At 36.5% G+C, this 14,112-nt stretch overlaps 1 protein-coding gene across 2 annotated transcripts in view; it reads right to left on the bottom strand.

The window, feature by feature from the left end:
• Nucleotides 1–6,339: 6,339 nt before the first annotated feature.
• The window catches only part of MTBP (MDM2 binding protein), a 72,476-nt gene continuing 64,703 nt past the window's right edge, over nt 6,340–14,112 (bottom strand). For both annotated transcript variants that reach the window (XM_059995128.1, XM_059995129.1), the window contains exons 19-22: nt 12,445–12,694; nt 11,603–11,716; nt 8,514–8,579; nt 6,340–7,211 (exon numbers count right to left, since the gene is read on the bottom strand). In XM_059995128.1, the coding sequence (XP_059851111.1) occupies nt 7,173–7,211; nt 8,514–8,579; nt 11,603–11,716; nt 12,445–12,694 (469 nt within the window). In that variant the 3' untranslated portion in view covers nt 6,340–7,172. The remainder of the gene's footprint in view (nt 7,212–8,513; nt 8,580–11,602; nt 11,717–12,444; nt 12,695–14,112) is intronic.

Here is a 14,112-nt window from a genome sequence, read left to right as displayed (position 1 = left end):
GCAATCCCTATCAAACTACCACTGGCATTTTTCACAGAACTAGAACAAAAAAATTTCACAATTTGTATGGAAACACAAAAGACCCCGAATAGCAAAAGCAATCTTGAGAATGAAAAACAGAGCTGTAGGAATCAGGTTCCCTGACTTCAGACTATACTACAAAGTTACAGTAATCAAGACAGTATGGTACTGGCACAAAAACAGAAATATAGATCAATGGAAGAGGATAGAAAGCCCAGAGATAAACCCACGCAAATATGGTCACCTTATCTTTGATAAAGGAGGCAGGAATGTACAGTGGAGAAAGGACAGCCTCTTCAACAAGTGGTGCTGGGAAAACTGGACAGGTACATATAAAAGTACGAGATTAGATCATTCCCTAACACCATACACAAAAATAAGCTCAAAATGGACTAAAGACCTAAATGTAAGGCCAGAAACTATCAAACTCTTAGAGGAAAACATAGGCAGGACACTCTATGACATAAATCACAGCAAGATCCTTTTTGACCCACCTCCTAGATAAATGGAAATAAAAACAAAAATAAACAAATGGGACCTAATGAAACTTCAAAGCTTTTGCACAGCAAAGGAAACCATAAACAAGACCAAAAGACAACCCTCAGCATGGGAGAAAATATTTGCCAATGAAGCAACTGACAAAGGATGAATCTCCAAAATTTATAAGCAGCTCATGCAGCTTAATAACAAAAAAACAAACAACCCAATCCAAAAATGGGCAGAAGACCTAAATAGACATTTCTCCAAAGAAGATATACAGACTGCCAACAAACACATGAAAGAATGCTCAACATCACTAATCATTAGAGAAATGCAAATCAAAACTACAATGAGATATCATCTCACACCAGTCAGAATGGCCATCATCAAAAAATCTAGAAACAATAAATGCTGGAGAGGGTGGGGAGAAAAGGGAACCCTCTTGCACTGTTGGTGGGAATGTAAATAGATACAGCCACTATGGAGAACAGTATGGAGGTTCCTTAAAAAACTACAAATAGAACTATCATATGACCCAGCAATCCCACTACTGGGCACATACCCTGAGAAAACCATAATTCAAAAAGAGTCATGTACCACAATGTTCATTGCAGCTCTATCTACAATAGCCCGGAGCTGGAAACAACCTAAATGTCCATCGGATGAATGGATAAAGAAGATGTGGCACATATATACAATGGAATATTACTCAGCCATAAAAAGAAAGGAAATTGAGCTATTTGTAATGAGGTGGATAGACCTAGAGTCTGTCATACAGAGTGAAGTAAGTCAGAAAGAGAAAGACAAATACCGTATGCTAACACATATATATGGAATTTAAGAAAAAAAAATGTCATGAAGAACCTAGGGTAAGACGGGAATAAAGACACAGACCTACTAGAGAATGGAGTTGAGGATATCGGGAGGGGGAAGAGTAAGCTGGGAGAAAGTGAGAGAGTGGCATGGACATATATACACTACCAAACATAAAATAGATAGCTAGTGGGAAGCAGCCGCATAGCACAGGGAAATCAGCTCCGTGCTTTGTGATCGCCTGGAGGGATGGGACAGGGAGGGTGGGAGGGAGGGAGACGCAGGAGGGAAGCGATATGGGAACATATGTATATATATAACTGATTCATTTTGTTGTAAAGCAGAAACTAACACACCATTGTAAAGCAATTATACTCCAATAAAGATGTTTAAAATAAATAAATAAGGTTTTCTGTTTATGGGTTAAGTAATGTTCTGATAGTAGTGAATAATAGTTTTAACTTGTTTATAAAATCTTACATAACAGAACTATTTGAATATAGGACTTGAAATTGATTATCATGTCACCCAGTCCTCTAAATTACACTAAATTGGATTTCACTAGGGGAAGCAAGTCTAATACCTCATTAAAATAACTAAACCATGTCCAAGTAAGGGATGGAAACACATTTGTCTGATAACAGAAAAGCAGTAGGAACCTGTATTTTGGCCTTTTATCCTCCATTGTTTTTTTTCCTTCGACATAAAAAAAGCAGTTTATTGCAAGGGTATAAGACTCGACACTGAGAACATTGCTCAGACATTGTCAGAGCAAAGAGTAGGGCAGAGGCAGAGGACGGTGAAAACAAGGATGACCGGTGCGCACAAGAGAAGTGGGAGCTGATGCACACGCAGCCTATCCCCCAAGGCACAGGTAGCATGCGGGCAAGGCCTCTAACCCTGAATCTAGCGTCGGGCAGAGCCCATCCTGCTCTCACACTTGGCCTGATGGCTGTGATTCTGCCTTAGCTTGGAGCAGCGCCTGGGAATGTTGAAAAAAAAACTTTGTTCTTTTCAAGAAATAAAGCCAGTTATATTTTCAGCAACTTTCAACTGTAATTCTTTGGATGAATATAGTCTATTTCTCCCCAAGAACTCAAAGGAAAGTCCAGGAAAGACCTTCACAACCCCTCATTAATTGCAGTGTCCCTGCTTTGTAATTTTCACCTGCACAAGGGGTGAAGGAAATGCTCCCTCTGCAAGTTTTCTGGGTCTCACAAGAAAGGCAAACCCAGTCCAGAAAGAAGCGACTTCTTTCTTCTTCAAGTCAGGCCTTCGAACTAAGACCTTAATCAGTGAAGTTTTTGCAACTTTCCTTCTTGCACCTGGCCTCTCAATGAATTCTTCAACATGAACAGAACATAATGTTTACACAAAACAAACCACTTCACAACCTAGTGGCTTAGAACACAGTGCCATATTATCTCACTATTCTGTGGGTTGCCTGGGTTCACTCACAGAATATGGCTGTATGTAGCTGGAGCATTCTGTTGGACTGAGGTCCAAGATGCCTCACTCACTGTCTTGCAGCCGGTCTGGCTGTCTACTGGGTCACCTCAGTTCTCTTCTGTATGGCCTCTCAACATCTAGTAGGCTAGACCAGTTCCCTTATGTGCCTACCTTACATTCAGGCAAGGTTCTACAAGAGCAAACCGGAAGCTGCAAGATGGTCAAAGCCTAGGTTCTAGCTCACACCATGTCATTTGTACCATATTCTACCAGTCAAAGCAAGTCACACTGCCAGCCCAGATGCAAGGACGAGGGAGATAGACTCCATCTCTTGATGGGAGGAGCTCAAAGCTTTGTGGCCATGTTAAACCTACTGCATTCCACTCTCTGGCCACAATTATTTTCATTTCTCTTACATACAAAATATGCTCATTTCCTCCCAATATGGGATAAAGTCCAATATTTCATGATTTTCATCAGTCCAGATAGGGATGAGACTCAGGGTGTGGCTTTTAAAAATCCAGAATATTGTGACCTAAGAAACCTAAGTTAACTGCCATCTGTACGTCCAACATACAATGGTGAGACAGGGACAGGGTAACTGCAGCAGACACTTCCTTTGTTAAGGGACTAATCACTAGTTCATAGTAATTCTGAAATCCAGCTGGGCACATGTCACCATTTATCCCTTGCCGGGGCAGGGGATGTGACCCAGGGTTCATTTCTGCTACCTGGGAGTGGTACTCTAATCCATTACTATTGGCTCTGCCCTTTGGCCTCTTGGCTTTGACTTTCTGAAAAGTCTTTCTTTTCCATAAAAAAAATAGTCCATATTTGCAACTGAACACTTTTCTCACCCTGCTTCATGCCCACTGAAATTTGGTGGCTCAGAAGTCTCTTTTCATTTTGATACAAATTCCTTAAAATGTTATGGACTTTCTGTTGCTAAGAAAATTCAATGGAGAAAGAACTGTCTTTTCAACAGATTATGCTGGTAAAACTGGATACCCGTATGTCAAAGAATGATGGTGGATCCCTTCTTCACACCATACACAAAAATTAACTCAAAGTGGATCATAGACTTAAATGTAAGAGATAAAACCGTAAAGTGGAAGGACAGAATTGAAGAAAATATTTGTAAATCATAGATAAGGGACTAGAATCCAGAAAATATAAAGAATTCTTATAACTCAACAATAAAAAGAGAAATAATCCCACCTAAAAGTCCTTAAAAAAGGATTTGGTGGACATTTGCGGAAAGAAAATATGCAAATGGCCAATAAGCATGTGAAAAGATGCTCAACAACATTATTTATCAGAGAAATGCAAATCAAAACCACTATGAGATATTACCTCATATTTCCTATCATTTGTCAAAAGAAAAATAATAACAAGTATTAGCAAGGATGTGGAGAAATTGGAACTGCTGGTGGAAATGTCAAGTGGTGCAGCTGCTTTGGAAAACAGTCTGCCTTTTCTCAAAGAATTAAACAGTTACTGTTGAATATATAGTCCAACAATTCCACTCCTAGGCATATACCCAAGATAAATGGAAATATATGTCTATGCCAAAACTTGTATATAAACCTCCATGGGAGCATTATTCATGATAGCCAAAAAGTGGAATCAGCCCACATGTCCATCAGCTGATGAACGGATAAACAAAATGTGGCAGATTCATACAGTGAAATGCTGATACATGCTACAACATGGATGAACCGTGAAAACCTCATGCTAAGTAAAAGAAACCAGACACAAAAGACCATAAATCATATTAGTCCACGTACATCAAATGTCCAGAATAGGCAAATCCAGAGAACCGAAAGCAGATTAGTGGTTGCCAGTGGTGAACAGAAAATGACTGCTAGTAGATACGGAATTTCTACTGGGGTGAGGAAAATGTTATGCAATTAGACAGTGGTGATGATTACACAACTTTGTGGATATACTAAAACCTGTTAGATTATACACCCTAAAGGGTGAATTTCATAATATGTGAATTACATCTCCAATAAAAATAAAATGTGTGGGCTCTCTATGTATCAAGTTATAGTCTAGTCTATTAGATGAAAACCACACCCACAATTCTTTTCAGGACAGGTCCTCTTTACTTTGGGTGTCAGAGTGCCACGGGGCAACACCCTGAAGATTCTTAAAAGCCCTTTTGTCTTGCTACGAGAGTTTACTTTAAATATTTCTAAGGTCTTAATAAAGAATTATATCGCTAGACCTTTGGTTTGATCTTTTTCTTGAGGCTATTACTTACTTGGAGAATATTTTGCCATTAGAGATACTAGAAGCGGGAAAACATTTTATTTTCCAATCCAGAATGTTCTAAGCCCTCTGTATCTCCTCAAAGTGCTGCTAGAAAACTGAACAGTCCCTCCTCTTGTTCATCTATCTTGTCCTGCACCTTATTGTATTCAGCCAAATAAACAAACAAATGGCTCATTGACACTTCTAGCATTCTGTCTGGAAATAACCTTAACTAGATCCATGAGTTCATTTGGTACAAATTCTCTTTTCCAGGTTATGCAGGCAACAATTTTGCCAAATGTACCATCACTAGATAACGGAACTGAGCTAGTCCAGCCCTGTGGCTCCCTCTTTCTCCAAAAAAGAGTCCTTATAAAGAGCGGGAGCTTTAGGCATTATTCCCAGCACTGGAAAATAACTCCTCAGAACATCTGATATCTAAGCTCAGCCTATATTCTCCCTCCCACATGAGGTCCCGCTCATACTTATCGTATATATAGACAGAACAACTGGTCAGCAGGGTTCCTCTCCTGGAACACAGCCCAAAGTATGTACAGCTGAACCTCAGTTCAGCCTGCCTTTTCTTCCATGACTTTTAGTCTATTCCAAAAATTGACCTGAAGTCTTTGGGCCTTTTAGATCTCTCCTTTGTACCTGCTTTCAAATTTATCTGAAATATCTTGTCACTTTTTACTTTGAAATATTTTTTATGGGAAGTTCACAAAAGGTATGAAGTAGGAGCACTGCATGGAAGTTAAGTTAAAGTAGTATCCGAGTATGGAAAGCGTGCAGGTATAGGGAAGGCTTGTAACTCCCCTTCTCCAGAAGCCCAAATAAGGGAGGCTGCAGCCCAAACCTCTGACCCTGTGGGAGTCTAGGCCCTGACGTGGATAATGTGGAGATCAGCTTTGGAATTCCAGGAAGGCATCTAGAAATTTAGAAATTAATTTCTTTGACCAATTAAATTTACTGAAAAAGCGGCCAAAATATTTTTTAAAATGTTCACCCTCACTATTTTCAGCCATCAGAAAAGGAAACGGGGACTCTGCTGGTGGGTGTACACACTGATCTCTCAGAAAGGCAATTTGGAAAAATTTACCAAAAATCACAAATTCCACTCCGAAAAACTTATACTAAGGAATAATCAGTGATGTACCAGGAATATTCATTAAAGTTTTATTTTTAGTAAGGAAAAATTGAACTCATATGTCCAACAATGAGGGACTGATTTAACAAATTGTGGTTCATTTGTATCATGCAGTTATTAAAATGATGATATATGATATAAAAATCATTTTATATCATAGATCATTAAGTTATATCACATTGTTAAGTGAAAAGCAGGCTATAAATTAATATAATATACACACACATCACACATATAAACACACGTACACAAACATACACACACATATGACACCAATTCTGAAAATATTTTAAACATAATGTTTAAAAATATTAACAGTGGTTACCTATAGACAGAAACAATGTTAGAATTTTTTTCCACTCTTTTTTGCATTTTCCACATTTTCCAGATTTTCTGCCATGGGAAAAGGTATTTTTTTCCTGGGAGTCTGTACTTAGTCATTTTCACTGTGTCTTATTTTCATAAGTTTTGCTCTTTCTTCATTTTTGATCCCAAATAAAATGAATAGCTCAACAGTGGTGGCTCTAGGGCAGGGGTAAGGGAACATGGCTAACTGTGTGAATTTTCTTGCCAATATTTTCTAAATCAGGGGCCATCCAATAAATCATGCTATTGGAACACATGAGAAAAACCACTGGCAATGTCTTACTTAAGACTTATTAATTTAAATAGGCCTAACAACAAAGACATTTACCAAGAAGTAAAGAAATATCTTTTTCTATTTATTGGAATAATTAAATAACCAAGAGTAAAATTTGTAAACATATATAAAAATATTAAAAAATTAAAATATAGTAAAACTATAAAATAAGTATACAATTATAAATACATTAACTGAGCAACCTCAAAACTATATAAATATAGGATATTTATGAAATTCTTTAGAGATGTAACATCTATTCTTTGAATAAAGTTTGAAATTTGTTTGTAATTTTCAAACTATGGAAGGAAAAAGTAAATAATAGCTCTGTCCAATTTATAATTATCCAAAGAGAATGATTTTGTGCTATTTCTTGCTTGTCTTTTCTAATACCCATTCAATCACCTAGGGAGAGAAAAAAATATGATTATGGTACATTTCTATTGGAAACACAAGTGATAGAAAAAGATATTGTTAAAATTTCAAAAGAGTATGGTAGAAAATTTAAAGCAAAAAATAACCTGTCAAAATCTTAAAATATATATTATCTTGAAAATACATTTTACTAGCAGTTACCAGTGGGGACAGGGAAAGGGGAAGGGGCAATATAGGAGTATGAGATTAAGAAGTACAAACTATTATGTATAAAATAAGCTACAAGGGTATATTGTACAACACAGGGAATAGAGCCAAGATTTTATAGTAATTAAAAATGGAGTATAACCTTTAAAAATTGTGAATCACTATATTGTACACCTGTAACTTACATAATATTATACATCAACTATACTTCTATTAAAAAAAAAAACTAAGGAAATGATTATCACACACACACAAAAATCAGTAGAGCGGTTACCTCCAGAGGTGATGCAGTGGGATATGGTGGGGAAGGGATTCTTTGGGGGTTTCCAAGGTCCCCACAATATTTTATTTCCCAGGTTGCACAGTGAGTGATCCCAAGGATATTCTCTTTTAAAATTATGTTTTTAAATTGTATGTGTTAGGGAGGGTGGGAGGGAGGGAGACACAAGAGGGAAGAGATATGGGAGGGAACACATGTATATGTATAACTGATTCACTTTGTTATAAAGCAGAAACTAACACACCATTGTAAAGCAATTATACCCCAATAAAGATGTTAAAAAAATAAATAAAAATAAATTGTATGTGTTTCTTTGCATATGTGTATACATATTATATGTTAGATCATGAATTTTTAAATGGAAAAAAAACCCCACATTTTATTTTCTTGCTCAAGAACACTTTTTGCTGAACTTCCGCTGCGGAATACAGTAGTGTTCTCACTGGACAAGATGTTCTCACTGGACAAGCAGTTTTCTCACTGGACTCTATTTTCTCACCTTTATTTGAAAAATGTACTTTCAAAGCATCACTAAGAAGAAATTAACTAAACTGAAAATAGCTAATAGAAATGGATTAATTTTTCCAGCTCTTTGGATTTTTTTTTTCTGTTTCTTTCTTAACATCAGTTTAGAAGCTCCTTTGTTAACAGAGAAATCTCTTAAATACTACTAAAGATTCTGCTTGCATAAGTCTATTATTCACTATTTTAAAGAGTGGTCATAGGGACAAAGTTGAAAAGACCACTCACTAATTCTTACTGCATATATTACAGCATCATAGGTACTAACCTGCAATAAAATAGCAATTTAATTGAATGTCGTTTCTTGGGAATAATTTATTTACCTGTACAACATTGTTGCTTGCTGTTTTCTTCATTTCTTCAAATAGACCCCTTGAAGTTTTAAGATCCTAAACATAATAAAATACAGCAGCTTAAATCTGCACATTAAATTACAGAGAACAAGTCATTATTAAAAACTTGAGATGATCCTAATTCTGTAAGTATCAACATGAAGAGGGAGATACTACAAAAAAATCAAAGTAACAGATTATAATTTAGTTCCTGTCAAAGTACTCTAACCAAAATACATCCATATATACATAAATCCATGCCACTCTAATCTCAAATACTCAATGGCACTGACCAAACCTAAGCCCCATCCTCAACTATGAGTAGCCACATTAACTTCATTACTCAGGAAATGAACATACAGTTCATATTTATTTTTCAGATAAAATAACTTTTTTTCTCTCTCTTCTTTTTGGCTATTTCATTCCACCACAAAGAGGGAATGACATAGGAAATAAAACTGAAATCTCTGACTTGTAAAAAGGTAATGACTATATCAAATTATATTATAAAAATTTTAAAACCCAATTGTATTTAAAAAAAAAAGTAATCCTCCGCTGCACTTCCAAGCTATGTTCCATTGAAGTAGTCACTTTGAATTCTTTAAGCTCTTTCTCTTATTTATACCTTCATGTTACTAAATAATAAGCTTATACTTTATTTCGTGATTTAACAGTTCTAGACAGTGATTGCTGTTATCCCAGATTCAGGTCTCTGAATCCTCCCACCTCCCTTCTCTTCCTCTCAGTAACAGCTGCACCACAAATTTTTGATTAGTAAATAGTCAATGTTTGCATTTTATACCTAAGCAAATATAGTTCAATCCTGAGCTAAGTAATGTATAACGGTTATAATTTCTCTTTCATCTGTTTTGCTTATCCTGTAGTTGAACTACGTTTGCTTAGTTTTCCACGTGTATAATCCTACCCCCACCCCACAATGCTGTGAAAGACTGATTAAATGTACAGCAAAGTTCTTCAAACACTCAGGGATCCTGGATAATCTCTCACTTCAGCTTTTCGTTTTTGCTTTTGTTTTCTTAATTGTATTTTTTTAAACTGGAGATCCTCCTCCCATAGCCTGCTCCAATTTGGTCCAATTGCTCCCTCAGCCTGGTCCCATTGGGACTTATCTTCCCCAGTCTAGGTTAGTTTTTCTTTTATTTCTTGATTCAGTCCCTTGTTCTATTGAATTTCATCTTCTCACAGATTTGTCAAAAGGGTAAAAAAATGACAGAATTTTTCAGACCTTCCATGACTGAAAGTATCTGTACTGAATTTTCATACCTGACTGACTTCTAGACCAGGTATAAAATACTAGGTAAATCACTTTCCTTCAGAATTTGAAGATACTGTTCTACCTTCTTCTGGCACACAGAAAAATCCAATGCCACTCTTATTGATTCTTTGTATGTAAACTACTTTCTCTCCTGGGAAGCTTTTAGGAAATATTCTCTCTGTCCCAGGAGATGTGACATTCCACAGTGATGTGGCTTGTAGAACTGTCATCCACTAGGCTGGACAAGCTGTGTGCCCTTTCCAGCAGAAGGAGTGCGTCCTTCAGGTCTAGAAAACTTTCTGTTATATTTTTGAGTTTTCTCTCCTCTAGTCTCTATTTTTGAAACTCCTATTATTAGCATATTGGATCTTTTGGATTAATTCCCCCATTTTCTTATCCTGTGTTTAATGTTTTTATCCTTAATTTTGTCATTAATACTAATTTCTGGTAAATTTCTTAATCTCAACTGTTCAGCCTTTCTATTGTACTGATTTTATATTTCTAATTTTAAGGAGCTTTCATGTTCTATAGTTTTTGGAAACAGCATCCCATTCCGGTTTTGTGCACCCAATTATCTTCTCTCTGAGACAATATAGTTTTTTATGAAGTTTTCTTCAGCTTTCTGCTCCTTCATAGTTCCCTTTGTTCCTTCATGTTTTGGCATCTGCTGTATTAGAAGCTTTTCTAAAAAGTATGCTAACTCTTGGCTGTCCAGTCATATTTTAAAATGAGATAGTAAAAATCTTACTGGAAGCTCTGTCTGTACAGAGCTTGTTCATTGGTATCTTTACAAGGTAGGGGAATAAGGGGCCAGTTGGACTTTTTACCGTGGCCTCCAATTCTTTTTTCTCCAGAGACTATTTCCTGCATTGTCGCAGGGGTGGGGTGGGGGGTGGTGAGGATAAAACTATGTATAATATACTTATCTGTAGTTAACATTGCGGGGGAAAAGCGTGCAGAGCAAACTGAAGGCTCCCCAGTTCACTCTGTAGATCTCTATTTAACTCCTCTTTTTTTTCACCTGGCACCTTGCCCCTGCTTTCCATGATACTTGGTGTCTCCAAGACCTGAGCAGGTCACAGACCGTGTCTGTTGAACTGGCTTGCCTCTCACAGGTGTCCCCAGGCAGACATTTAGGCTGTCACTTCTTCTACTCTGTTATACCACGCTTCCATGTATTTTTTTTGGTTCAACAATGTATGAAAACATTTCTACATTTCTCCTTTCCTCTTTTCTTAGTTTTTGTACTTTCAATACTGTGTTTCTTGAGAGATATTAGAAGGGAAGGGAATCGAATGCATGCGGTCCATCTGCAGTTTTAATCAGGAACCCATATAAAATTGTGATTCAAGTCAGAAACTCTGAAAACTGGAACTAATCTAACACCATCTAAGTTTTACAAAATTGTCATCTGAATGGCCGATCTGTCCAATGTCTTACAACAAGCAGATAATGGATCCAAAATTAGAAGCTGGGTGCTTCGATACTCCCTCCAGTAGTTTCACTATATACTAAAATTACTTGAATAAGTTGAATAAAGTAAGTGGAAGCTTATTATCAACTTAAGTCAAAGGCTTGTTAGGGAAACACTGAGGATACCAGTTAAAGTGTAGTTTTCTACATCTGAGAACTAAAATCAAATAAATCAAATATAAACTTTTTGACTCCAATTTTTCTACCTCCATTAAAAAAAAATTGGCAATAAGCTATCAGTGTAAAAAATACTCAGTCAATATTATCTTGTGTCAAATAGGAACATTAGAACTTGACCTCGATTTTGCCATCAGTAGAGAAGACACTGTACCTTTAGATAGAACTTCGAGATCTCAAAGAGACGTTGGCTGCAAGCCGTGAAACATTCGTGAGCCTCAGTAATCCTGTGTTTCTTCAGGGTTTCAGTAACTACTTCTTTCAATATCTTGAACAGAACATAGTATACAACAAATATGTCTTGGAAAAGGTACAAACATATTATTTCAGCTTTAGAGTTAAGTTCTGTGAATCACAGAACCATGTAGCTATGCTAAAGATAGATAAGCTCATTAAGACAAAGCATCTAGAAGAAAGGAGATCTGAAACAGTGACACGATCACACGTGTCGCAGGCTATCTGTCAGGAAGAAAGGACCAGAGTATCTGAAGAGAGGAATTCATATCCTGAGTTCTGAATCAAAATCTGAGTGTAAAAGGTACACACAGCAGGGATATACAGGTGTGTACTTATTTTTTATTATGGAAAATGTCAAACACTGTAAAGAGAATATTTGTAACAAATCCTCATCTCGATGTATCTACTACCAGTTTCAAGAAGGATCAATTTGTGGCTCTTTCTGTTTCACTTATACGCCCCCACTCACTTTTCCATTATCCTTCTTGCACTGAATTTTTTTTTTCCTCCATTTTTTTGGCCATACCACACAGCTTGCAGGATCTCAGTTCCTGGACCAGGGATTGAATCCGGGCAAGGCAGTGAAAGCCCAGAATCCTAACCACTAGGCCACCAGGGAACTCCCCTGAATTATTTTAAAGTAAATTAAAGATACCATTTCATTTCATTCGTAAAATTTTTAGACAAACGTTTAAAACGAATCAAATGAAGAAATTTCTTCCCGTGCAGAACTAAGAGAGTCAGGAAGTAAATCTTTACCCGTGTGTGTTTCTGTGATCTGGATTCCTTACTGGGCCTCGATGTTTTTGATTCAGGCACACTTTTTTGACCTGAACTGGCATTTGTAGTGACTTTGGGAGTTTCACTGCTAAGAACTGGAAGAGATGGACAAGTCACAGGTAATGATCTCTCTGCCCGTGGCTTTCTGGATGTCACTGCATGATGATGATGATTAGTAATGCCACTTCTCTGAGAAAGAAGAGAATCTGAACTTTCAGATTTCACAAGTCTAATGGGGGGGAAAATATAATGCAGATGAAGTGAATCAACAATGAAGTCCATTTTCTGTCTTAAATGTTACAACCATAACCATTGACATATAAACCCAAGAAAAGCAAACACAATTTCTTGCTACTACTGCCTTAAATAAGCAGTCAACATCATATTATACAGTTGCTCCCTTAGTTCTTCAAATGAGTGACTAGAACACAGAAGGCAATGAATAACATTCTAGGATTTCAGCTAGTATTAAAAGCTAATAGGAAAAACTAGCAACATTACTGTCACCCTCCCCGTTAATTTACAATTTCTCACAGAAATCAGGGATGGCACTCCAGGCAATGCTATTTATAGATCCAGTACTCATCTGCCAAGTACTTATACTTTTCTATTAAGATAATTTTGATGAAGAAACCATAATAATCATGCTTGCTGTAGCTATGCAACTACCTGAGCAAAATAAATAACAGTGTTAAAACAAACAGAAATAAAACTATAAAAGTAGCTCTTGTTTCAATCTTTCTAGAATGTTTAAATTTCCTGTTACAAGATAGGGTCTCATATTTTTCAATTCTGTTAACCTAGAGGCCACAGTGTACTTTCTTGTCTGGAACACATATCTATCAGTCACAGTCAGAAATAAAAAATATTATTACAAAATACAGTATCCTAAATGTCAATGGATTTGCTTTTTAGCTTTATCGCATGTAAATATTACCATGAACTTGTAAAGTCCTCATGAAAATAATTTAGTTATTCCCCATCAGGGAAAAAGGATTCTAATAATTTTCACTGTTTAAAAGAAGATTTGAAAGTTTCACTTTAAGATATTTGACACTTTTTGAAAGATTTACATATAATAAGAATTTAAGGTTTGTTTTAGGTGCCAAAGACCTAAATTTGACAAAGGTTCTAAAGATATATAAATTCAATAGAAATTAGAGTGTTTATCTCATAAGCTTCTAATTTCTGTTCAGGTATTTGGATATTTTATTCAGCTAGCAAATAAATTAGCTAGAAAGATCTCATTTTTCATATATTATTATGTAGGCTTTAAAGCTATATTTTATATGAAACAAGTTGTTTTAAAACGGTACCTCATGGGAATTTCCTGGTGGTCCAGTGGTTAGGACTCCTCGCTTTCACTGCCATAGCCCAGGTTCAACCAAAAATGGTACCTCATGAAACCCCTTGTTTAAGGGGCCAGTGTAGGTAGGAAACAGTGAGAAGAGAGCTAACAGAAAAACTGCATCCCTAAACATCCCCTTCAACAGAGCAGCTCAGCTGCTTAATCTATTGGATAAGATCGCCAGTGTTCCATGGCTTAAAAGCTTTACAACCCATCGTGCTGATGGGCTGTATATTATAAAGCAAGAAACAATGTGTTTTTTCCAAGTCATTTCCTTGTATAACTTATAAGCATAATCA

Source organism: Delphinus delphis, chromosome 17 (assembly GCF_949987515.2).
Source record: "Delphinus delphis chromosome 17, mDelDel1.2, whole genome shotgun sequence".
Classification (NCBI taxonomy): Eukaryota; Metazoa; Chordata; class Mammalia; order Artiodactyla; family Delphinidae; genus Delphinus; species Delphinus delphis.
Note: the sequence above shows the minus strand (reverse complement) of the source record. Positions and strands in the feature narration are given on the sequence as shown.